At 31.7% G+C, this 27,923-nt stretch overlaps 3 protein-coding genes across 6 annotated transcripts in view; all 3 read right to left on the bottom strand.

The window, feature by feature from the left end:
* The window catches only part of LOC109599248 (uncharacterized), a 115,795-nt gene that overhangs the window by 63,112 nt on the left and 24,760 nt on the right, over nt 1-27,923 (bottom strand). For all 3 annotated transcript variants that reach the window (XM_049960978.1, XM_049960980.1, XM_049960979.1), the window contains exon 3: nt 3,498-3,875. In XM_049960978.1, the coding sequence (XP_049816935.1) occupies nt 3,498-3,650 (153 nt within the window). In that variant the 5' untranslated portion in view covers nt 3,651-3,875. The remainder of the gene's footprint in view (nt 1-3,497; nt 3,876-27,923) is intronic.
* Nucleotides 17,440-18,216, bottom strand: LOC109599219 (uncharacterized). 2 transcript variants are annotated; one of them, XM_020015189.2, is made up of 2 exons: nt 17,990-18,216; nt 17,440-17,936 (listed from the first exon to the last, which is right to left on the bottom strand). In XM_020015189.2, exons 1-2 carry the CDS (start codon nt 18,132-18,134, stop codon nt 17,488-17,490), a joined length of 594 nt encoding a protein of 197 aa, XP_019870748.1. In that variant the 5' UTR covers nt 18,135-18,216; the 3' UTR covers nt 17,440-17,487. The 2 variants fall into 2 exon arrangements, with proteins under 2 accessions (XP_019870748.1, XP_019870740.1); XM_020015181.2 differs by having other exon boundaries at nt 17,440-17,939; nt 17,990-18,215.
* LOC109599211 (uncharacterized) lies at nt 18,316-19,201 on the bottom strand. Its single transcript, XM_020015170.2, has 2 exons — nt 18,986-19,201; nt 18,316-18,927 (listed from the first exon to the last, which is right to left on the bottom strand). Exons 1-2 carry the CDS (start codon nt 19,122-19,124, stop codon nt 18,335-18,337), a joined length of 732 nt encoding a protein of 243 aa, XP_019870729.2. The 5' UTR covers nt 19,125-19,201; the 3' UTR covers nt 18,316-18,334.

The raw sequence follows: 27,923 nt of genomic DNA, 5'->3' as shown, positions 1-27,923 counted from the left end.
GTTAATCTATTATTAACCACTGCATAATCCACAATCAAAGGAAGGACTTATAAATTATTTATATTTTGTGATATAAACTACAGGAATTTCTACTTTCATAAATCGTAATCCATTCGGTTTCAGTGGGCTTTATATTTCCCATATTATCATCCCACACAAAACGGGAATTGTATGTCATTAATATGGGATAACGAAGGAATATTAACTTGTCGGCGTTACAAACATTTTGTAATTATTCAAATAATCTTTTTTGGCAGTAAAAAAATTGGTAATTAGTACACAAAACTAGTTTAATAATATCCTTGATAAGGAGTTAATAACAACACCACTATAAAATGCTAATTCATCAAAATCCGGTGTCAAAGCAGCCAGTTCCTGTTTATTAGGTTTATTTACCCATCATGATTAAAAAATAAACCAGCTACCAAATTACATGTTTATAGTTCAAATGTCGAGGTTTATTTGAAATTTAAAAAAAAAACCAATTTCACTATATATATATATATATATATATATATATATATATATATATATATTTACTTATTTTATTGAAACAACCAACGCCATATTATAATATACAGTAATAATATTTGCGTCGAAAGAAAAATCTCTAGCATTCTAATTAGCGCATTTATTTTTCTAAATGAGAGAAGTTTATTTTATTTTCCTTTTTAGTTTGTTTCAGGGATTTTTCAGTACTCTAAACCAGTCAAGTAGGTCACGCTCCAGCGTATTACAAAGAACATGCTGCTTTATCATCGTTTGTCTGATTCCTATATCACAATTATTAAATGGAGATGATTTATGTTCGAATGAACGTAAAAATGGTGTAATTCTTGTGTTCCCCAATAGTTATCGCATTATATATAGAGGTTTATAAACTGCTATATATAGCAGTTAAATGCTATATACGGTATACCATATATGTACTATTTATGTAGAAAGTGTGTTAATCGTTAATGGAATCAAATAAGTTAAACAAAAAACTGAACATTAGACATGTGTATATGTATAATAAGTTTTCTTGTGGTTTTTTCTTTTACTGTTTTAATGGTAAATCAATATTGACGTTAAACAACATGAGCAAGATACGTGTGTTAACAAGAACATTAATATCAGCTTGAAAACGGGTGGAAAGTCTACAGAAACGGACATAATGTGAAATGCTTGCGAATAATCGCACAATAAAAGTAGATAAATTTAAAAATAGAACTTAAAAAGTGTATAAAAAGGATTCTGGTTAATAAATGACGTTTGTCGTTTCTTTGTATATAAAATTCGACATAAAAATAAATCAAATTCTTTTTTTACATCACAAAGTAATATATCCTAAAATACCATTGACTTTATACTTTAGAATTCAGCAATATCAGTTAGGTTGTTTGAAACAGACAGCTTTCGAAAAGTGCCGTGTCGGCGAAATTACGATATATTGCCTAATTTGTCGATTTTATTTTTCCCTCATTGCACAAGATTCTTTTAGACTTTACCAAATGATGTGTATTGATCGTTTATACGTGGTACACACGTGTATGTGATTTTATTTTAGATTTAAAAATAATCCTTAGCCTAAATTGGCCAAGGTATTTTATTTAACTAAGCTTGGCCAGATGAAATTTACTGCGTTGTACAGTATTAATTAGTGGAAACCGACAAACTGGTATTCTTGTTGCTGCAAACAAGGAACAAAGTCCGACGAACATTCAAATTAATAAGAGGTGGCTTCAGCGAATTTAGAAATTTCTACATTGGGAAATGCTAAATGAACAAAATTATAGTGAGTAATTTTAAATTAAATTGGTTACGAGCTACAATAATTAAATTCAAAACATTCATTGTTTTAATTATACCGGCGTTTGAGTAGAACGTGCAAAAACACCATCGACTGTAAATCCCAGAACACGGTCATTGAAGTACAAAGTACGTTACAATTAACAGGCTGTAGTACACAACTCCACTTTAAAATCGTGCTGTGAGGCTTAAAAAAAACTGCTTTGTTTACATTTTTTAGCTAATGTAATCACGGACGTGTGACCAGGGCTTGTAAATGTTCTCCGTTGCCGCCACTAATCTTTTGAATTGGACAAAACCACGGTTGGGTTCGGCGCTGCGACTATGACAGACGAGATGAAATTTAGTTCAGAATGCGATGCAATTTATATAAGCTAGATCACTGCGTTGATGAGGAAGGATTTATTGCGGAGAACATCGGGGCATACGTTTTATGAGATTTCGACGGCATTAATTAACTGAAGCCCTTATACTTCTAAACTTTATGTAATTGATCTCAAATAGGGTCTGATTGGAAACTGTATTCCTCGTTACCAACAAATAACTTTAGATTAAATTGATTTGAGTTTGGTCACCATCATTGGTTGAAATGGATACTTCATAATTTATTTTCTTGTTTGAATGCGTTTTAGATTTTAATGAAGACTTAACAATGACTAATTGGAAAATTTAATGAGGTAGGGAATAACTCAATGAGTTCAACAAAACGAAATTGGTGTCGGAAAATAAGGAACTGAATTACGATATTTTTAATGATTCCGAAACTGTGTTATTCAGGTACATTTTTTGTAGCTTAGTTCTGAAAATGGACGGAAGGAAAAATTAATATATTTGATAGAAATTTCATGCCTAACATTAAACTGCAAATACTTAGATATACCTGGACTTTCTGAGTGGAGTCATGTATTGTTCAGTCATGTCGTAGAAAAGTAGATAGACGAACAGGAGAACGTTACGTAATATAGTTGAAACTCTTACTTTTGGTGGAGGATTGTTAATGGTTTGGGGAGGCATTAGTTTGCACATACGGAATTGGTTGTCATTACAGATGGAAGTTTAACGACTGATATGTATCCTAGAACCTCATCTTGTACCCTTTGCCCAATTTATTGCTAAAGAGATTATTTTTATACATGAGAATGCTCGTCCTGCGAAAATTGTCGGAAACTACCTTGAAGAGGTAAATATTCCGCTGATGAACTGGCCAGCTAGAAATCCAATTAAAGAAACACCAATTAAAGGAAGAGATCATAGAAATAAGTATTAAAGATATTAATAGGTACAATAAACACGAATGGACTTATCATCCATTTATATCCAATCCAACCATAAGTAGATTCGGGTGGCAGAGGAACCTCTGACGAAGAAAACGTCAGTTATTTTGCGACAAATTCAGCAATTCTTTAACGTTTAGTTCGTTAGAACTGAACAATTACATAAGAGAAGTAAACTCCTCCAAGAAGACAACCGATTTATTTGCATCCAGATTAAATGAAAAAAATCTGGTTTATACACGTAGTGATAAGAGTGAACTACTTTGTTGTTTTTTTTCACTGATAGTCTGAATAAAAAGAAATGGTAACAACGTGAAAGAAACATAAGTTTGGTTGGTACCAAGATGGTTGTTGGCCTGTGTAACTTATAGTATATGACGTCGGGTATAAGCAAGATTTAAGGGTAAAATTCAATAAAATGTTAGTACTTACTTGTTGCTTTTGGTTTTGAGCGTTGGCATTTTTGGCGGCATTCCTGCCGGTTTTGAAGTGCAGCCTGCGCAGGGCGGAGGTGGCAGTTGATATGAGATCGTCTGGGGCGCGGGGCGACTTAGGGGCGGGGCCCGACTGCGAGTTGACGGTCATCCTGCCTCCGCTGCCGCCTCGAGGCGGCGGTTGGCAGTGGTGGGCGGGCGAGGAGTGGTGGGAGGAGGTTGAGGGGCGCCGCGAGTCGCCGCCCCCGTGCTGCTGCCTATAGGTGTGGATGGGGCTGTGGTGCGGGGGCGGTGTGCCGCCGCCGCCGCCCTTTGCAGATGACGCGCAGCACGTGTCGCGGGATGCGCCGCTCGGGTCTGAGTCTAGGCAGCTCTTCTATAACAAAATTTACGTGTTACCAAAGTAATCATCTGGTACGTGTCACCAATAAATTCTTCATTCATTTGAATTAAATTTTAAAGACGTTTACCTCCTTCTTATTCGGTGTTCTGTGTCTTCTCCTTATGGTGAAAGACCTACCATATAATTAGTTTTGAAGTAAAACAGTTTGTTGTTTACTTTCAAATTATAATGACCCTTCATAAATTCAGAACTTAAATCATTCCAGGTGTTTGGACGACAGTGTCAAGTTAAAAAATTGTTGTAAACTTTTGTAGCAGTTGTAGTTGACGTTTCAATCTGCAACCATTCCGTGCCTATTTAACTAACACTCAACTTTGGCGTTGCCGACTGTCTCAATAGGTACGAAATATTCTTGTTATGATAATTTGAAAAGTTTATACTCATAAAGTCTTGTTTATCTGAAAGTTTGTATTTATTCAAATTTATTCTCCAATTGTAACAATGTTTCTTTTCACTCTAGTATTAAATATTTTTTACTGAACTTATTGATGTAAAGACTTTTTCAGCATATTATTCGTTTATAAAATAATGATTAACTATGAATTTTATGTATGAACATAAAGTTGCCAGGTGTTTCATACTCCGAGTTTGTATTTTTAACAAAATCTGATCAAATAAACAGTTCCAAACTGGATTCTGTATTAGATTTTTCGGAGAAAATCACTTAAAATTTGCTATGGCATTATGCACACCATATTGTACGTTTTGTGTTTGAGTGTTTTGTATTTTAATTGTTTTTACAGAAAACGGATCTGTTTGTGAAATGTAAATTAAATTTAATAGAAGCGAACCAAACCTTTCCGGATTTATTCAATTTGATGTTTATTATTTTCTCCATTAAACAGTGAAATGTTTTATCCAAAGTGTTTTGCTCCTTACACTTTCCTTTTAATAATATTTTTATATTATATTATATTATATTACATAAAGTATGAAAGCTTTAATAATAATATAGATAATAAAAATATTAGTTGGCATTATTCAGTAATGCAGCTGAATCTGCACTGTAGTGTAGATAAAATAGTTGTACTGTAATGCTGCTTCTTATAATACGAACTTTATAATCCTGGCAAAGTTTAATTGGACATCTAGTGCATATATGGGAAAATGTGATTTGAGAATTTCATTAAAATGTTACATTTCCGTGGCTGCATCTCGGTGACCTTGCGGTTTACAATATGCGAAGTTTTATGTCATGTAGGTTTTACCCAGATTTCGAGCTATGACACTATTTTGACATTTATATTCAGTCCTGTAATTACGAATTTATTTGTAGTAATAAGAGACAAATATTGATTTATTAATATTTTAAAAATAACAAGTGGTTTCCCTAATAATTTAATAAAAATTAAATATGTTACAGCTATATTTGTAGTTCAGGTTCAATTAATGTATACGTTTCACCTCAAATTGGAAACATTATCAATTCAAGTGACAAAGCAATTTTCATCTAAAATCTTCTTCAACTTTCAAAGAGACTTATGTAAACATCAGCATCATGATGGAAGTAATGGTAAACATAATTACGATTCCCATTTCGACTGTATCTACATGCTTATCATATCCCGTACACTCAGCAATCGCTTATCGTGATTAGACATTAAAATGATGTCTTGATTAACCCACTGCTGCACTCACGCATCACGTTGTATTTTAATACCGAAAATTTATTTTCTTCCGTCACAATTAAGCTTTATAATCTTGATGGTTTAATTGGGGCTTAGTGGTTCATATGGGGAGATGCGGTTTGGAAATTTCATTAACGTGTAACATTCCAGGCAGTAATTCTCTGTACGACGCAAACTTTGTAATTATCCAGTTTAAACTTCGATCACCAGTAACATTAATAACTATTGTTAGATCCAACCGATTGAATAAATGCTGTTTAAGCATTCCTGCAGTCTTGTTTAAAAATAGTTTCAATGAGTTCTCATTTAAAAAACAATATTTCTCGACTATGTTCATTCGTGTAGTCACGTACGCGGGATACGGTGGAAAGGGTGACATTAAAAAACACATATTTACGCTTAGAAAGGAGAGAGGAAAAAAATAACAAACCCAAAACATGAAATATTTTTGCACTTTATCTCTATATTCGTTTGGAATTTATAATTAATGCAAAAATGTGTGTGAACCTTCCGGGGGCTTTAAAACCTTATTTCATACAGGGAAATTTATTTTAATACTTTATACTCATTGTAAAAAGTATTTAAAACATGAAATTTAAAAATTAATTTATAATATTAAAGGCATACCAGAAATTCATTATTTTCAATTAAAATTCAACTCCATAGCGTGTTCAGATTATTTTTTTTTTAAATTAATATTAATAACAAATAAGAATTCAACACGATCTTGATGTACACTTTATATAAGTTTTATAATTAAGATAAATAAAAATGACAAAACGTCTTTCAAAATTATTCAATTCACGTTATTTATAATCGAATTTTAATTAATACCATACTGATTAACTTTTCATCTTCAAAGAGTTATAATATTAAAGCTTCCAAAAGTATTGGAATATTCATCTAACAAATTTGAAAGAAAAGTTTTCCATTTTAAGAAGTTTCAATGTTTAAGATCACCTATAATAAAAACAAATAATTTTTCCTGGATTTTTATTGAAAATCTTTATTAAATCTTAAAGTTTTGAACATTTAAATATTGTTAATTATATGTATTACGATTATAAGTACACCCTGTGTCTCTTATCCTAATTTCAGTGGGAAATTAATAAAAAGCTCTCCTGGGCATACTCAAAATTAGTGAACGAATAAATTCTTGATCCATAGGTCGTTATTCTTCTCTACGAACCTCAGCAAACTCCTTCAAATTTTCAGGCTTGTGGTTTCGAGAGTAAATTTGTCTTGTGGTCAATTGGAGCATTGTTTTCTACAAAAACGTGATATCGTATTTATATTTTTATGTCTCTAAAGAAATTTCATCCCACCCAGTTAGAGAACCACCTTCAAAAGCCATATTTTGCTCATGACATATTATAGCTACAAAATGTTCAAGAGAAAATCTTGTTTGATGCAGTTTACGATGCTAAATAACAGATAAATTGATAATGGATTGAATAAAATGTGTTCAAACCTACAAAATATGTAATATTTTACAAAAATGTCTATGTTTATGTCTGTTAAATCTCTTAATAAAACTATTTATTGAGATATTAGTGTTGATATTAACTATTAGAACCAATGAGATTGCCATTATTAATACCTTATTACCATAAAATATGGACAGAAGTTAAAAAAATCCCTCATAAACACCATAAAAACATCATAGCAATATGATTGTTATGAAAGTCAGTAGGTACAAAGTGATAAACGAATTTTATAAACACGACACAATAAATAAAAGACACCATTTCCTTCAATAAAGGAGAGTTTTGACATCGTGTGTTGAAAGTTAAAGGTGCAATAACTTTTCCGACACGTTCCAACATTAAAATGCGAAATGTTTTCCTGTCCATCAAGCTCGAAACGTTACTTTACGAAAACAAAATAAAATGCATATCCACGGATCGATCCGTTCATAAACATAAATAAAAATGATATTTCGCACCTTAAGTGTCGTGACGAAAACAAATATTTGCGACCAGATGTTTATTTAGTGGAGAGGAGGATCGCCACTGCAACCCGCTTTAAATTTAGATATGACGATGTGAGCCGTTTTTTATGTTTCGTCTAGACAAAATGAATCATTCGTTTGAGATTTACTGGAAAATCAAATTATCTTGGGGAGATTTAGAGCGCGGGTAAAGTTGACAAATGAAATTGCGATATAGCTTCAGTAAAAGGAATAAAATTGCATTGAATTTTTAATGGCCCCCTAGAAGTTACAAAATGATTTATGTAACTTTTATCCGTGTCAGTTAATATATTCGTGAGCAAAGTTTATATGGATGGTATTTTATGGAGGCTTTTCATGTCTTATCACCTCAAACCACTAGTTTTTAACTGAAAGTACATCAGCATATTATAGATTTTTAATGTAACACATATTTACTGCGAAGTGGTGTAATAAATAACTGATGATTTAATTCGATTTATTTATTATATTATAATTGAAAATGATAGTGTTTTCACATTAAACTTAATAATTTTTATTCCTAAGCAAGACGATAAATTATTATTAAAGTCAAAAGTTGTCTTACTTGAAACTTAGTTTAATGCCTGCAGCTTTACCAAAGTTGTAAATTTACAGGTAACTTTAAAATTACGTCCTTGAACAAACATATGTTACAATCTTATGACTTATGACAGGCCTACAATTAAATTAAATTATAAATTCTTGGTAAATAAATTTCAGAACTAAATGATTTTGTTCATAGTTAGTGGCACCAGAAAATTAAAGTTTCTGACAATTAGCATCTTACTCTAATTTAATCGAATATATTATAATCTACTTTTCTGTGATTCTTAAAAGTTAGTTTTGAATTGTATATTTCACGGTTGGCTGACTAGAAAACTTCTTTCTGTAAACTTACTTTACGCTGAACTTTACGCATGATTTCTAGCTTCATTCGACAATTCAATTCTAGCTTTAAGCTGTGGAAACATACTATTTTGTTCACAAAAAGACTAACAGTCGCAGAAAAATATATTTCTTTATTGGTTGATGGAGGCGAATTTCAAATTATTCGACTGTAAACGATGCGAGGAAATCGCTAGTGAAGTGTCTAAAAGCTTTATCAGGTTTACGTTACACAAGTATAAGTTTATAAAGTGTGACACGCTTAAGATAAAGTCACCCCTATATTTTGTTTAATTTAAGCAATTTTAATTATTGGGGACACCCCTTTACATCTGTGTGTCCGACTTTTTCACCGTTTCCTTCGTGATGTCATATTGACATCTATTTATTTCCATCTTTACACAAAAAAAGTTTGGTTAGGTTTAGGCGGTGCCCCCAATAATTAATGGCATGGATATTAAATAATAACAGCTTAAATAATAAACAAAAACTTGCTACCACACTTGTTTGGGGATGAAATTAATTAAACAAACTTTAAATCGTTTGAAACTTGCCCCAACCTGGCTTACTGCCCAAGTTAAATTAATTTAAAATTCATCGTTGAATTTCAAATGCAATTTCTATTGAGTGGAAACTTTTCTGAACGCCATACAATCTGCAATATATCGAAATTCGTAGGACTTAATTAAATTTGTAGTTCAGGTTAAAAAAATATGAATAGTCAGCCCCGGATATGAATAATAAATGCATGAGCCAAGTTGGTTTTCATTATCCTCTGTTAGAATTTTGCACTAAAAGGATTATTAGACAATTAACTTCCCGAAAGTTTCCATTTACATATTATCCAGTCGCTCTAAACTTCTATAAGCCATATGCAGCATATCAGAAACCCTACTTAAAATATTCTAAGCTCTCAGTCAGTTTTTGTGTCAACCTTTCTAGCTCATTTGTATGAATGTATGTGTATACTTCCAAATCTTGGACGTTTTGAAATTATAAATACTTACCTACGTATTTTAATAATTAACACTTAATAAGAAATAAAGCAATGTTGTGGTAAAAAATTAAATATATTGAAAATTTTCTATATTACATCAGCCGAATAAACAAATTTCAAGGTAATCGCCAAATGTCATTTAATTTTTACCATCTATTTCTACGGCGCCTCTTTTTCTTAGATGCCTCACTGGTTGATGCACTGGGTGCATTCTGGTTTACAGTTGAGCTGCTCATCACGTCGCCAGCAGATTGAATTGCCGTTGTGCTGGTTTGACAAGCCTTGCTGACACTTCGCATTATTTTAGGATATTTCAGCAATTTAAAGCGATCGCCTTCCATCTCAATCAATCCGCATATACGGCCAAATTCGATGGACCCCTTGACAAGTCTAAATAGGTCCCCCATTACCTGCAGATTGTGGAGTGCATTTACCGATGATCCCGGCTCGTTTATAGTCGTAGAGGCGAGGACTAGTTCATTAGAAGCAGTTGCCAGAACCTCCTCTTCGGATTTGTCGCCAAAAATTTTTCCAATCACTCGACGGAACAGCGAGCGATCTTCTTTCTTTTTGACTATGCGTCGGGACTGTGTCCTCTTAACGACTTTCGATGGCCGTGTTGTATTGTGCGGTGCCATATAAATGATCTTATTTCTCAATGAGACCTTAAAAATTTGGCTGAGAAATATTTCGGTGTGTGAAGTGCGAGTGTGAAATAAGTTTGACAATATATTTGATGTATAACTGCGGTTGTCATGACAGCTATTTCCCTCCATATTTGAATTTCATTTATTCCATATTTCAGTTTTAATAATTTAATTGGAACAATCCAGTTGTGCATATTAACAATTATGTGCAACTTTAATGGACATAAAAAGCAAATTATAAAAGTTTGAAATGCAATGAATTGCATTTTTTAAAACTCCAAATTAAACTTTTCATACTACACAAATTGTTTTAACCAACAAAATATGTTTCACTTAAAACTAGTTATTTTTATGTGTGCAATAATTAATGCATCAAAAAATAAACATAAAACCCTATATGTATATAAATACTCCGTAGCAACATAATTTCTGAGAGTCGTGGGCCAATCCAGGTCGTTTGGTGGAACATAAGACATCCAATTATTTTGTACTCAACATAAATCACAATATGAATTTATCCTCCCCAGTAATCCGATCAACGACACCTAAACGAAAAGTAAAACCACCTTCTCAATTAGTTATTTCAAATTCGCATCAGGTTTTGAACTTTTCTTGTTTGAATCTCAATGGGCCGACGTTCGCAGTCCATTCAGTGTTACATTTCTTTCTCAAGTTCGCCGCTTTAGTTCGAACCTTTCTATTCGATTGAAAGGATTGTTCATTGTCACTGGAAACGCATACTTGTTTGTCCATTTTAGTTGTGTATACAGGATTTAGAAAAAGAATGTAAAGCATTTAAAGGGAACAAAATAAGCGGAAAGTCTTAACATGGGTGCATACCACCAGTATATTTCACATCGTATCTTTGGAATGAATGCATGATACCTATTCATTGAGCAAACCAATCTCCAACATCTGCATTCTATCATGGGTAAAACATAATTCGGAGATGAGTGTGAGGAGAAGGCCATTCGAGTTAGGAATTAATGATCCTCTTGTTTGGAGAAACCTTCACGAGCGTCTGCTTTATCCATATCATACACAACGAATACAGGTCTCAAATCCACTTGATCATCAAGCTGAAGAATTTAGTTCGTGTTCCTTCTTTATTCTGTAACGAAATTTGAACATTTAGCCACATTTTTCTTTCAAATGAGTATTGTAGGCCCCAATTTTTTAGATTCACTTGTTTCACCAAACCAAATGCTACTTACCTAAATTTTAATCAGAACACAGTGGGTGATCCTTTGGATGAAATCATTTTGGATGAAAGGTAACTAATGTGGTTAAGCATGATTAAAGCCTAATCCCTTTGATCCCTTAGTGAACCTTTTGTTTGGAGAATCCTTTACCAGCAGATGCTTTATTTGTATCATGCACAACGAATGCAGGCTTCTAGTTCTTTTGATCATCAAGCTGAAGAGTTTATTCCAAAATTCTTTTTACAGATTAGGCCGAACTCACTCGAAATGAAGTTAATTTTCACAATATGCTTGTTTGGACCGACGAAAATCTTTATGATGTAATGGAATTTGGACATTAGGCAAGTTTTTCCTTTCTAGAATTTTAGCTCTTGTTTAACCAAACCCATTAACAGGTACTGCTTACCTAAACTTTTTGCAGAACACGATTGGTTATCTTCTGGACTAAAGGCAGCAGACGTAATTTCAACATGATGGTGCTTCAGTCGCATTTAGAAGAAACATTTCCATCCAGATGGCATATAAGTTACTTAATATAAACCTTTTAGATTTCTTCTTTTGGGCAACTACGAATTTATTAAAAAGACCAAATGCTGATTACCTAAACGTTATACAGAACACAATGGGTAATATTTTGGATGACTTTCCTTTGGACTAAAGGCTTCAGATGTAATTTCAGATTGATGGTGCTACAGCTACATTTGGATGAAACATTTGCATGTAGGTGGCATATTTGCTACCGCATATAAACCCCTTAGATTTCTTCTTCTGAAGGTATCTAAACGTTAGTCTATAGTACTCCTGAGGAGGTGCGGCTACAACTTTATGAAAAAGGCCAATAAATTCAAGCCGATGTAGGTATTTTAGAGTTCCTTTGCACGAAGATGTCGAGCCTGCTTAGAAATGGAAGGACACCAGTTTGAGTTATGTAATTTAGTTTTTTATTTATGTTTGATGCTTTTTTTCATTCGTAAACATTCAATAAGTAATAAGTAATTGAAAATAAATATTTCCAACCGTTTATTTACGGAGCCATGTTAACACTTGTTTGCTTATTATGTACTCTTACCCTTTACTTTATTTTTTCAACACTTTTTAGCTGTGTAGCGGAAACACTTGGACAACAAATTTTTAATGGACATAAACAGAAGCCTGTAGTAAGTCTTTGGACGTAATACTTATTGTTAGTAGTGCTTTGGGTTTATTGTCGCGCTCAATGGAAGTTAAAAATTCTACCCAGACGCCATTCAAAACTATAAAATGGATATCTCAAGTGTCTAGACCTTTTTATCGTTTACACCCCGACGAATATAGTCCAATTTAAAATGTAAATTAAGCCATATTCGGCTTTACAAGAGCCAACAACATTCAAATCAAACATGGACCAGTCTGCAATAGAACAAAACATTATAAATGTAAATGCGGTTTATCGTTTCTTGTGTCTTGGAGCGAATTACCGTATTAAAGCCATCCGAAACGGATGATGTTTTAAACTATTATTTATATCTCTCTACGTATAAATAAATTCCTACTTTTGGCTCCGGAAACCGTTTAGCTCTTTGAAAACAATAGAACCATTCACGACATATATTCAGAATCATATATTCAGAGTCATATATTCAGCAATATGTGATATTGGAAATTATAAGAGCCAAACCAAGAAGACGAGATATACGTGTACTTGAAAAATACAAACTGCATGTTATATTTCGTATCCACCCCACGTTTCTACATGATACATTTCAATTTGAACGTCTGACTTTCGTATTGTATATTCACTTTTATTAATATTTATGGCATCATAAAGTGAAAATTCTGCTTTCCACCTCGAAACGTATACCATATCATGTCCGGTGTTTTTTTGTATAAACAACGTTTAACACGTAAACATCAATGTTGCGAAGGATTTTATAAACGTGAAATTATGTGAGTGGCAATGGAAAAAGGCTGATTGTATGTGTGAAAGTGGCCACATATTAACATTAATGTATTCCTGCTTGATCTGCCATAAGAAAAAGTACATTTTAATTTTGAGCGTTCGGGAATTGAAACATTTAAGACCTGTGGGTACCTTTTTGGAGGGACTGAATGTATTACTTAGCCAAATGGTTTGAGCGACGCATAAGTGGCGTGTGAATAGGCTGGCTTTTGGGAACCTTTTTGCTTTGTTTCGGGCTCTTTAAGCTGTTTCGTTTGTAAAATTAATTACAAGAACGAGCCACGATAACTCCAGTTATTTTATGTATAGGTCTAGGTATTTTCTGTGTGGAAGAGTTAAGGACTAAAGAAAGCCCTTGTCATGTAAATTTGGCATTGTGTACTCCAGCGTGGCGGGACTACCACGTACTTTTTTAAACTAATAAATCTTTTTTAACCGCAGCCATGCTATAACATTTTGTATTGGGATATAATGGAGTTCGAAACACAAACCTTGGATTTACGTGAGCCGGTAATAAAATGTGCTCAAAGGAAAACAACAAAAAAAAATAAGTGGAGACATTCATTCCATTCATAATATGCTCGGCCCAATTTACGTCTTTGTTGAGTTGGAAGTTTGTGAAAATTGAAAGAAAAGGAATTATCTAAATTTAGATAGATTACGATAGCGAGTTCCATCTTTTTTATTTGTAGTAAATTTAGAGAGATTTAATAAACCTATAAACTTACAGGTATTTATCTATTATTTTTTGTTTGTTCGAAAAAACAAAAAATAAAATGGGTATTCAGGTTGAAAAATAATTTTTATTCTGTGGTAAAAATTGATTTTATCTTTATGTTTCGGATTATTTTTATGAAAATACAATAACAAATTAATTGGAAATGCTTCAATATGAATTTAGTTTTATGTTTGTGGAATTTTTATTTAATTCTTGTAAACAATTAGCTTTGTTTATGATTTATGAGCTTTTGGATTTGAAGAATCCAATAATAAATGTAGCACTGGTTATTATTATAGGAATTGTTTAAAATGTTAAATATTTTACCCATAACTCTGTTAATTAATGTGAACTGTTAAAATAATATTGATACATTATTTGTTGTTATGTTCTTTAACACAGTATTATATTTTAATTCCATAAAAGGTTACATGTATTTGTCAGAATTGAGCTGGACATAATATATGAACTAATTTTGAAATAGATTCTTAATAACTAAATTTGTGTTATTTAATTTAACGCTAATGTTTTGTATAATATTCTTTTTGTTATATACTATAATGAATAATTTTAGCACCTCTCCGTGACATAGACTCGACCATATTCCAAATGTATTAAAGTCTATATTCCTACAAACTACTTGAATTGTTGTGATAATTTCGTTTATATGAAATCAAATTTTTACATCAAATTAGGTTGTAAACGTTTTATATAGAATTGATTTCAGGACATTGGGTGGGACAAGACAAAACATCGATGCTTTAGTCTTTTCACCGTGACAATTTTGGATTTGTGTTTGGGATTCGTTTTGTTGAAACTTGAACCGCCACCCTCTTTCAGTGTAGGTATAACAAACTTTTTGTTTAGTATTATATCTGTAGGATGTTTAACATAACAAACAAACCATCATCTTTTTATAAATTAAATTTAGACTCGTCACTAAAAACTACTTGTCTCCACTATTCTATGATTCAGTGAATAAGATCTTAAACAATTCAAAATTGAACTTTCACATTATTGTATTTCTGTAGTCAAAAAAAACCATCCACTAACCACCTTCTTCGCACCCATTTATTCTAGGTTGGCTTTAATTTTAAGTGAGCAAAAGATTGGATTGTTTTTTGTCCAGTAATCGATTTTCTTTCAAGTGTTTCCTAGCTACCACTTGGTTAGTTTTCTACATCTTTAATAATACGGGAAACGATTGACTTATTTATACGTAAACTCTTAGCCATCTCTTCTTATTTTTCTCGGTCGCTGAATTATAATTTTTCTTTCATTTTCACATCAATCAATAATTAAATAATTATAAGCAAAAGAGCTAGTAAACAATTTAAATAAACATTATAAGTATTGGCATCCAATTTAAGTAGTATAGCTCATATTTTTAATATATTTTAATGGGTTGCTATAATTATGTCCACTACAGTATATTAAGAGTAAAATTCATAAAGTGTGAATTGCTTTCATGGCCAATTTTCATAAAATAACCTACATTTAAAGTCAATTGATTAAGCGTATTTTTAAATTGCATAGTACAATAAACAAAGAAAAAAATAATTTATGCCTTTAAAACCGAACGCTTCCGAAACATATTAAAATTTTGCATAATCCTTTCGTGCAAAGCACACACAACGGAAACTGAATTCTGTTTATGTGTGCACAAAAGCTGTTTTTAATATTTTCACTAAACTCCGCAAACATAATACAGCTAATAACTATAATGAAAAATATTTTATATTGAAATGCATATTGACGCGCATAATGAAATTATTATCACAATTATGGATTATTAAATTGAGCAGCATGTCAAACGAAAAGTGATATTGACGGATTCTACAGACGCGCGTGAATTATTACATCAAAAGTGTTTCGTCGCGCCATCGATTTTGCAATTAAAATTTGATCACACACCTAATAAGATTTATACGTAATAGCTTATTGATAGCACAGACATTCACACAAGATAATTTGGATATAAATGGTTTATAGTATTCCGTTTAATGCATCAGATATTCCGCTAATTTATGAATCATTATTTTTAGATAAACCTGAGGCTTACTTTATTTGAACTTCATTGTCGTTTGATTGATGTAGCAGATGGATAAATGATAAATTAAAAGGATAAAAGGAAAAAGTAGTATATTGTCACATTGGTTCTACGTTTTATCTTACATCAATTAAACGATGTTGGATTAATTTTAAAATAACTGATAACATAAATTAAGCCAATTTGCCTTTTAGGAGATAAGGAATTAGTAATACCTAAATGCGCATAATTCCAAGACAATAGTATCTGGAAGCACAAGTTTGTAGTTGCCTCGTATTCCCAATTAGATTGTGGATTTGTTGGATAGTTTCGTAACAGAGGACTAAAGGGCGGGAAAAGTTATTATTGACATATTTGTCGATAGAATCTGTTGTTTATTTTCGGCTAAAACTTTCAGAGGTATCTACCACAACCTGCATTGCCATCAGAAGCAGGTCTCCTCCAATCTGAGAAACTTGTTTGTAAAGTCAAACAATTCACTTAGAAACAATTTGTCATGTTCTGAGAGATGGCTGGTAAACATGTTACGGTAGACAATAAGTTTGCCAATCGTAAGCCACTTTGAATTACGTCAATCCTTCTTGCGGATTTTGAGAAAATGATTTATTGCGATGCCTGAAAAAACACAATAACAACTAAATCAGCAATTTGAGCATAGTAGTATGTGGGTTAACTGGAATCATTTGGGAAGCATGTCTATGTTAATATCATTACGTTGCACATTAGGTATTGAACTTCGTCTGATTGAGTTTCTGATGGTGCTCACATGAAGGTATGGTTTCAATTAAATGCATTTAACTACAGTTTCCAGCCTACATTTCAGAGTTATAGCAAACATTTCAATTAATATTTATCTTATTGCCCTTTAGTGTAGTTGGAATTTCTGATGTCTCTACTAAAGTTTCCTTTTTACTATGTATCAACGAGCAAGGATCAGTAACTTTTAACTTTTTAACTTGTTCTCATAGATAAAAATCATAAAATCTTGGTTGTAAAACAAATAACATATAAAAATATGAATATGTACGCCAATACTCATTATTATAATATTATGAATCTAATTAACTAGAGATCTATCAAGTATCTAATTTAAATCAGGATTATGTGTAGAAGCATCTTAACTCTTACTACAATCCTGACCTAGATACATGTCTAATTATTTACCTCTTGTGCAATTGATAAAATATGATTATCCAATGATTAAATTATCTGAATACAAAAAAGATTCCTTTGGCATAATATAGTATATTACTTTGAGAATGGAACATGCAAAATGGATGGTAAAATACAATGTTATTTCAATATTTAATTAAAAATTCTATTCAAATTGTTTCCAATCATTTCTATTGCACTCTAATTCAGTTCACCATTAAACAATTGACCTGAAAAATTCCTACGCACATGTTTTGTTAACTAATAGGTTAAATGGGAAAATTTATTACAATTGAATATTTATTTTAAAAACGTTTATAAATTCTGGACAGTAAACAACTTATTAATTAATATTAATTCCTTTATTTTTCAGTTAATTAAAGTAAGTTAGTTGCTTATAAAAATTGTTCTGTTTCTTTAGCCCACTCTTTATGATCGAGGAAATCTAATTTTATTTGGCTGGAGCCGTTTTCAACACTGTCATTTTTATAAGTATATACCTGAGGAACAGTTTCCATTTTGTACTCTTTTTTACACGCTTCTAACGGTACAAAATCGTCCTGGTAATCGGTGAAATCTTCCAAAGTTTCCTTCCTCTCCAAAATTGCAGTACTGTTCTTGTTATTCTTCAAATGGCGTTTCTTGAGAATCTTGGCTTTTATTCTTCTTACGTGTCTACTTGCGGATATTGAGAGTAGTTGGTCAATTTTGTTGAAACTCCGTCTCTCGAACGGGATGGTGGGCGAGACGAGTCCGGAAGTTGATCCAGACGCCTTGAATATTCTTGTGTCGGTTTGATGTACGGTGACCAAACTTTTACGTGAACGGCGAGATAATCCGTTATCTTCTAGAAATGTTGTAATGATAATAAATTGTTAAAGGTTGAACTGAACTTGCCTTGTGATACTGTCATGGGTTGGGCGGGAGTCAAAAATCTCTTTATAAAATCACTGAAGATGTAGAAGATTATCAAGAGTGAGCCTCCAGTTATGATTGTTGAATTGGTAAGATATTTAAAAATGGTGCTGGAAACATCGATCATTGTACTTGAATTTGTGGTGACACGCAAATTGATGGTAGTATTTGTTTGATGGATGATACTGAACAGTTACTGACAGTGTGTATTTTAGTATTTGACGTTTCAATGGTTGAGGTTATGTTGAATTTTTAGGAAATTTTCTGTCCCCTTTTTAATACTATGAACGTAGAATTAAAAAGTAAGATTACTTGTAGTAAGATGCTTTATTGTCTAGAACGTTCATTAACATTCATTTGAGCAAAATCTAGATTCATAATGCTAGATCTTGGGCGACAAACAACAACTCTGCCAGAGTTGTCGACTCCCACTGGTACATCAATAGTGTTGACTTGAACAGCTTGCTCCATTCGTTTATCGGAGTCGCTTTCTTGTTGTGGTGGTGGGCTACTAGAGGTTTGCGTTGCAATTTCACTAGCACTTAGACCAATGTCATGATTGGATGTCTGCGTCACGTTGTCGGTGACTTCCTTAATTCTTTCCCTTGTTGTAAATGTAGTCGTGCGATGAGAAGTCTGCGACGAATTCTCTCGGATCACCTCATCCACGTGATTTCGGCGCAGACCGAAATCTGATCTGACATTCCTCCTGTATTCACGGAAAAGTCTATTTCTTTCTTGTCTCAATAATCCATCTAAAGGTATTAGCAATAAACTATTCAAACGTTGCCTGTTTGTTTCATTGCCGTTAAAAAATGAGGTTAGCCCAAAGCTGATGCTTGAAGTATCAAATATTCGCGTGTCAGCCTGATGTATCATTATGATACTAGCGTCTCCGTGAGAGGTAGATATGTAGAGTTCTAGAAAGTTGAAAATAATACAATACGTTATTGAGGCGCATTAAATTAACTTGCATACCTTGCGGTGGTTTTCTACGTCCTTGCATTGGATGCCAACCGGTTACAATTATGATGGCCAAGATAATTAATGTGAATAGGCCTGCTGCCATAGTTCCAGACTCAAATATGTACTCAAGGAAGGAGTCTAAAGCACCCATCTTACTACAGCTTTTCTGAGGACACGCGAATTGCTTTCAATTTTGATTTGTATTGAAGTTGCTACTTATTCCATGAAGTTGTCAGATAAAATTCTGAACAACAATGAGCAATAATAATAATACTTTGAATTACTTCATAGAAATATATAGGGTGACATAAAGTTGGGTAAGTATATTAAAACTGTTAAATATTACAAATTATTCGTTGAAAGCTCTATTTAGTTAATGTATTCATACCATAATTGAGAATCAATTACAGTCGATAAAGTTGTAAAAGGTTTTGTTTTAAGGATGAGAAGTCAATCGTTGCTTTGAGCTTGTAATTTAAACTAAGAAATTAAATTAAAGCCAAAGCCCTTAAGTCCCAAGGGTGAGAGCTTTTACTTAATTGTGCATTGATTGTGAGACGGAGAACCACTTAGACGTCCAATAATAGTTTCAGTGAGGATGTATCAACACCTACGACGATATTTTAAAAGGTTAAGGACGCAGAACGCCGTATATTTTCGATAAAGGAAACTGTTATTGCCAGTTGCAGCACACGTTTTCCGAGCCATCAAGAAAGAAATTTTAAATGTACTGAAAGTGTTGGGGATTACAGAGGGCAATCAGAAGTGACTAACCGAAAAAAAACTACCTTAAGTGGCATGCCGTAAATTACTTTCCTTTTTTTCACCGTTTCGAATCTTTTTAAATTTTTATGTGTGTGGGTGACGTCATATTATTACAAGTTAGAACTTTTGTTTGTTATGACTTAAGTATTAGTTTGTTTCGACCAATATTGTTTAGGATAATCCTATCTAGTGATGTTAAAAAAGACATAAACCATGACGAAATGATATATGAAACTTATAAAAGCAAAACGTAACTAACAGTAAATGAAAATGGCTTATAGCGTGGCCTGAGTAATTTAAGCAACGTTGTAAAACATTAGTGCCATAAAATGTTGCGAACAATTACCGAATTCCTTAAATAATTACTTAACAGCGTTTCCGGTTTGAAACCTAACTTTATAATTTACAAAAGTCATGGGCACTTACATAACGTTGATTAGAATTTGAGGACCTAAACTTTCATTGGGGGTAAGTTGTATGGAACATTAGGTAGTTTGAAACGGTTAATGTTGACTGGAAACATGAGCCCCCATCAAACACGATTTTGTTAACTTTTATCACTAATAAGTGAACAATGATTAATTGTGTTTAATCTGATGAATTTGCCCAAAGTGAAATAAAAAAGGGTCTTAAAATTTTTAGAACCTATAGGATTAACATTTCAATTTAGGTAAGAGAAAGTTTATTTCCTATAAAGATACTATCACAAGGAGCCCTGCATAGGTTTGATATACTAAAACCATTCAATTATCAATGTCGAATCGGGTAACCAAAAAAATGTTCGATCGTTTTTGTCAAATCCTAGCAACTCTAAATCAATGTTTACTTGTACGTATACAACAATGCTGTACTGTGATTTCGCTCGACTAAAACTTTAGCAATAATGTCGACTTTTGAGATTTATTATTCCAATCGTTGGGCTCGTTACACGAGAGGAAATTCTGGGTCGGTTTTCAATTTAATCGCTTGTTGCTTGTTAAAACATTTGACTTTCTGGTTAAAATGTAGTTTTATTGGGCGTCTGTTTCTAGATAGCTTGTTTTATGTCCTCGAGGTGCTTTAAAACAATGTACCACGGTGCATTTTATATTCGCATGTCCCCCGTTTAATTACGAATGTAATTCCTAGAAATTATCTCGGTCCGACTCGAAAGCCTGTAAACTACGTGGAATATACAATAAACGTAACTTATAACTTTATTCAAACATACTCGTTGTTTCAGCCGGTTAATTCGGAGTTAATGTGGGTAAACTTATTTTATTTTACATACAATTAGGAGTCGGAAATTTTGTTTTTGGGATAAAAGCCTTTAGGAATTAAGTGACGTAATGTTATTACGTGCCTCCAACACCATTAAGGGAAATGCACAATAATTGATTTTGGAGCTTATCAAAAGGTTAAATGCAAGACCATAATTAAATGCCCAACTGAGTTTCCATATTTGCTACTGCGCAGTTTACCACCATAACACAAACAAATTAACATTAACATGGACCAAAAATATCGACTTTCGACATTGAAAAATTGGTTTATAGGCACCTTTAAAAAATGTTCTCCAAAAATGAGGTCTTAAGTTTAATACATAGTTCCTCCTCATCTCAGTTTTTCATTTTTTTTCAATGCCATATGGCAAAATCCATTTCTCGCTATTACTTGATCGTATAGAAATGTCATTTTCTGAATTAAATTAAAAGCTCTACAAAAAGGTGTCTCACAATTTTTTCATAACTCTTACCATTTAGAAAATATGGGAGTCAAAGTTTGAAGAATTTAAAAAAAATTTCTATTTCACTTCTAAATTTTATAACTCGGAGGTAAGTAAATATTATAAAGTGTCCAATATATATTTTAGAGGGAATAAAACGCTCTACAAAAAGGCCTCCTCGATTACTATTATTACTAAATTACTAAATTTTTTAACAATATTTTATTTTCAAAATTTTATTCTATCACAATTTAGTATCGTGATTCAATATGAATTTATTTAAAATATAACTCAATTTTTTTTTTTTCACAAAATTTATAATTGAATATTAAAATAGATTATGAATTATCTCAAAATTCATGACTTAATATTGCAAAACTATTAAAATCAATATGCGTTGGGATTCGAATACGAATATCTTCTAAATTGTTAGGAGTAATCGATTACTCACAAGAGACGACCTCTTTTATACCGAGATTAATTTCTTACAAAGATATATGTTGCGCATTTTGTAATATTAATTTATCTACGAGTTTAAAATTTAGAAGTAAAAAATAAATTTATATTAAATTATTCTAACTTTGATCTCCGATTTCTTCTAAACGATAAGAGAAATTGTAAGATATCTTTTTTGTAGAGCATTCAATTTCCTATAAAAATTGTAAATAGAAATTGTTTGTACGATAAAGTAATTCGAAATATGGATTTTGCCATATGAGACTGAAGAATAAATGAGAAACTGAGATGAGAAGGTCCTTCATATTAAAATTAAGAGATCAACTGTGGAGAGCATTTTTTTTTTTAATTTTGTCGAAACTTAAATAAAAATAGTTGATTTTTTTAGAACACCCTAATTAACATAATATATGACTGAGTCGTTCCCATTACCATTTTTATACGATAGGTATTCTAATTTGCGACCTCGGTCTGTGCGGTTTCGCAAATTTGTTTATTTCCCGCTATTTTGTAGGACTGGTTAAAATTCCGCGCTCATCCGTGTCGTATTTTATTGACGAGTGGCGGGGCCGAAAATAGGGGCTTAAAGGAACCTTAAACGAAATGCCAACCGTCGAGGACAAACATCTTAAATCCTATGATATACGCTTGCAAATTCTCGTCCTTTAACTTACACTCGCATAATGCCCAAGGAAAATTGCCTTAAAACAGAGAGGAAATCGACGATGAGCACTCTCGTTACCTAGTTTGGGCAGATTTAGCATATCTGAGAATGTTTTACATATTTTAAAACGTATTTGAAGTGATCGATCTGCTTATTTGTGACTGGCATATTAAATAGGATTTTTCGTGTAAGGCCTACAAGGGTACTTGAGAACGTTCGTCATTCTGTGAGCTTTATGACGTCTGTTTTATTTTGTAGAGAGACAATTTTCAATAATTTGCTTCCAGTACTGACTTGATCCACCCAATTTATATTAAAACATTAAATGAACACATTTCTTTGGGGCGTTCTGACACCCGGTTTCTTTTCTCACTTTTTTATAATAACCCAGATATTTGAGCTTTTGATCACGCCGTTTGCGTTGGCCCCTTCATTATTTTGATCTGCGACGAAAATTATGAACAAAGGAAAATATATCACAGAATGCCCCCAAGAATTCGTGGATACTTGAAAAAATTTTAATTAAGATTCAAAAGAACCTGACTTATATTTAATATTTATGCATGTAACCGTTAAAAATTTGGCATTGAATAAAAATTGTGTGGCGATTAATGGAGGTTCTCGTACTAATTAATGTGTACTTCGAATAAGACATAAAAATGTGCCAATTAAACTTACTCAGTGCCTTGATACTCCGCTGCTAAATTCAGACACAGCAAAGTAACTCCGATGATTGCGTTCTAGTGTAAATTTCCAAGAAGAAAACTGTTTTGTTGTACATTCAAAAGGCTCGCTTCTCAGGAGCTCGCACATTATGTGACTTATTATGGCGGTGTCACAATGAACTCTCAAAACTGAAAGCAGTAATAATGACTCCTTAGTTATTAGTACAAATACCCAAGAAATTAACCCAATTAGGACGTTTTGAAGTCGAAATATCCTAATCAAATACCACAAAATTTGTCTTGTGGTCTTCTTAATTGGATGTAATAATATTTTTTCTTACCTACTCCCTCTTTTGTTCTAGCGAAGTCGGTATTAATCTGAATCCTGATTATGCACATTATAACTGTGTAGACAATAGCATCAGTCCCATTGGGACCATTTACCCGTTGGCACAAATGAATACACAAACCAATAATTAATGAAACCTAATTCAATTTTCGTCATATAGAATTGTCGTATGAATTATAGTCTCCGTTGACTGTTTCGTAAACTGAAGCCCAACAATTTAACCCAATTGTTATTCGGGACGGATCCTAACGAAGGGTTTCATTAACAGTGTTTCTTTGCCCACCTATACATATTCAATCACTTCACATTGAAAACTTTCGCACGATTCGTTTTATTAAGTTATTCCATGGTGGAACGTCAGAAACCGTTTTAAAGTGTAAATTTATTGATATTTTAGGAAAGTAATCTCTTGAATATGATTCCGTAATCCAGACTCTGTTTTTCCAAGGTAATGGCGTCAAAAGACTTTGTTTGAATCTTGTTCATGTAATAGGTACTTGAAAAAATTTAATTAAATTCCAGTTTTAGGCGTTGTTACCAACTAAAGGTGATTAAATGTATGTAATGGTAGGTTTCTTCATAAAATATGTATGACTTGATTTGAATATTCTATTTTTAGCCAGTCTAAAATTATTTTCGTGTTCTAATTTTTACTTAAAAGATTTGTTAGATTAAAACGTGATAAAACACACGGGGCAGCCTTGTGTCCACTCATTTCACTATACAGTGAGGGCCTAAAGAAGCCCCTCTTCCATCTAAGTTATTGTATAATACTTTAAAAGCACTCCCAACTACGAAAAACCAATTTGTTTAAAATATATTTTTGAAATAGATAGTGAATAATTTTAATTTCCGAGAATAAATATATTTAAAAATATTTTCAATATGTTTTATTTTAAACAATAATATTATTTAAATATTTGGACCTCTAGATGGTCAATAAATTTATTTCATTTTTTATTTATTTAATAGACAAAAATAAATAATATTCTATTTTTTATATCCAAAAAAGTGTTTTGTGAATTTGAATAAATTTTTTTTTGGTCCATTTTGAATTTATCTGTTGTTTGACATAGTAAAATAACTCAAAGAAGATATTCTTCTGAAGATTTTGACAATAATTGAAATTTTGGAACATGGTAAACTGAGTCAACAACAAGTAGCCCAAATGTGCCCAAAACTCATAAAGTGTTATAAGTGGTGTTTGAGTTTGCCAAGGAGGGTGGAACATGGATAGAAAGGGGTCCGATAAAGTACTGATTGGAAAAATGTCTTAATTAATTTTGTTTTATAAACGTCCCAAGGAATTTGATGCTGACATAATTTTGTTTAGTTTATGGAGATTATTACATTGTCCTAATTGTAATATAATGTGATTTTTAAAATGACACAAATTATCCATTTTGAAATGTGCAATGTATTTCTTAAGAAAATTAATAAATGAAGAAAATATGGACTGGAAAATGTTGACTCGATTAATGTTAATAGAAAAAAATTCAAGAAGTTAAAAAAATGCATATTTCCAAAAAAAAAGAAATTTTGGCAATAATTTCATTTTTTCAATTTTTTATGAATTTTTGAAAATTTGACAATTTTTATTAAATTCAGGTTTCACGTTTTATATCATAAAAAATCAAAAAAACACGTGACGTGTTTCCTTGAATTTTTTTTTAAAGCTTATTAAAAATAGAATATTTTCTGAAAAAAAAATAGATATACAGTAATTTAAAATTAATTTTTTTTGTAAGAAATTTGAAGAAATATAAAAAAATATTATTTTTTTTTTTTTTATTATATAAAAATTGTTAAATTTCCAAAAATTCCTAAAAAAATTGAAAAATTACGTTATTGAGAATTTTTTTGGAAAAAAATAGGCATAAAATAAAAATGTTAAGCAAAACCGCAAAAATCAGCATTTTTCAAATTTAAGTTTAATGTTTTTCTAAGAAATCTTAATTTTTTTCATTTGATCCAAACATATTCTTTAATGCGCCGAAGAGAAGAATAATTTGAAAAAGAAAATATGAAAGTGTCGTTTTTTCGATTTTTTATAACGAAAAATAGGTGGGTGAATATTTTTTTAATTTTTTAATTAACAAAATATCAAATAAATTCATCTTTGTTTATATTATTTTTTGTCTCTGCGTTTGATTCTAAATTATTGTACAAAATTAGGGGCTTCCCTTAACAACACATTTGTTAAAAGTATAGGATAATTAAATTTGATCACCCAATTGAAATTTATATTTAAATAAATATTTGTTAAAAAATCTAATAATTGAAGGAAAAAATGGCGTGTCGATTTATTTGTTTATTAAAATAATTTTCCAGTTACAAATTAAATTTTAATATCTATCGGTTCAATTATAAAATAATTACCAGTTTGATAAACGAAACAATGCAATAGTGGCAATTTAGTTAAGCCGCTTTATTTTGCAAAATAACAATCAGAATAATAATCCAAGTAATCCAGATTGATTAACTCTATTGTTTAATGTACCACACGAACGGCCTTCAACAATGATGGATGAAACTCTATAATAAAACTGCGCGTTATCTATATTACACCAATTATAATTAACCCCCAAGTGAAATAAAGGGTACCAGCTATTTATTACTGCGTTTGTGTTGTACTTTTGTGTGAAGTTATCGAATAAACATTAATTACAATATTCAGCGATGTGCAGAGCGAAGAAATTGTAATTAATTTTATCGATCAATGTGAATGTCAAGAACCCTCCAGCATTTTCTTTCAAGGAATCTTTGGTAGTAGTTTAATAAAAGTAACTTTAAATGAACAGGGTTTTTAAATAATTTTTATGTGAGTATATTTATTATTAAATGAGTTAAATAAAGTTTTATCGCGATTAAGGGGAAGGTGTTTGGAATATATTAAGCGATTAACTAGGTATTTAACGATTAAATAATTAATTAAGTAAACATTTGCGTGTTTAAAATTAGTGGCTAATAAAATAGGTGGAGTACATACCTGTATTGTTTGTATATTATTTTACTTATTGTTCCCCATATTATCGTGTTCGGCACGAACGCTAAACATTTATATTTTCTAACGTAAATACAACGGATCCCGGCTTGGACCTATCATTATCTTATTACTAATTGAAAGTGTGGTATTTTCAATTTGCTCCGTAATTAATGCAAATAAAAAAAAATCACAGGGTGTCGGCTGTGGAGTTTGATCGCTTCACTGGTTGCTCGACAAGGTAACACATGTTCTGCCATGCATGAAGCTGACATACAAAAAATTATTGCTTTAAATATTCACTGTTGAATGAACGGAAAAGCTCTTTGAGATTTTGTGTTGCTTTAGCGGAAACTTGCTCTAACTTCTTTATGTGTTCTTTTTTATCTAGCACGAGCGAACAAATACCGATACAAAAATTCGCCCATACAAATTTACGTTTTATTTTATTGACAGTATAAACGGCATTTGGTTCCAGTCCTTCAAAAATTTATGCGTCCGCTAAAAATAAAGTTCGGCGTGCACGATAAGATTTATAAAATAAAGAAAGAAATGCGTCGGACGGACTAGATTTTATGCGGAACTAAGTTCAAAAGTGTTTCAAGTTTCTTTTCGAGGAGTTTACTTTGATCGTTTGTATTTGTTAAATATTTGTGTACGATAAAAGTTTCGCGTTGCACGGATTTAATGTAAAATTGTATAATTCGTCTAAATCATTCATCAAGTTAACGTTTTGCCGTGAAAAAAAAGGTTCATCAATCTAAATTTATCATGGCGAAATAATTATTTTTCTTGGGGACAACGAATCTGACAGTGTTTGAGTTATTGTGAGTTAGATCAAGACTGAAATGTAATAATAAATAAATATATACACTCAGATGGGCCAAAAAAATTTCCGACACTGAAAACACCTTTAAAAAATGCTCTCCAAAGATGAGGTCTTAATTTTAATAGGAAGGTCCTGATTATCTTACTTTTCCATTTTTTCTTTAGCCCCATATGGCAAAATCCATATTTCACCATTACTTGATCGTATCTTAAAATTTTTTCATAACTTTAAACGTTTAAAAGACATCTGAGGACAAAGTTTGAAGAATTTAACAAAACTTTTTTATATATATATATTATATTTTTATAGGAAATTAAACACTATACAAAAAAGGTCTCTTGTGGTTAATTCTTACTGGCACTCTAACCATTTAGAAGATCTTCGCATTCGAATCCCAATATATGCTGATTTTAACAGTTTTTTAATAAATATTTTAAATTTAACCATTTAAATGAATGAATTTTGAAATAATTCAATATCTACTTCAGAAAAAGTAGTTTTTTTAAGTGAAACTATTAAAAGATATAATACAAC

This window comes from Aethina tumida, chromosome 1 (genome assembly GCF_024364675.1).
Source record: "Aethina tumida isolate Nest 87 chromosome 1, icAetTumi1.1, whole genome shotgun sequence".
Taxonomy (NCBI): domain Eukaryota; kingdom Metazoa; phylum Arthropoda; class Insecta; order Coleoptera; family Nitidulidae; genus Aethina; species Aethina tumida.
This window is presented reverse-complemented; position numbering and strand designations above follow the sequence as displayed.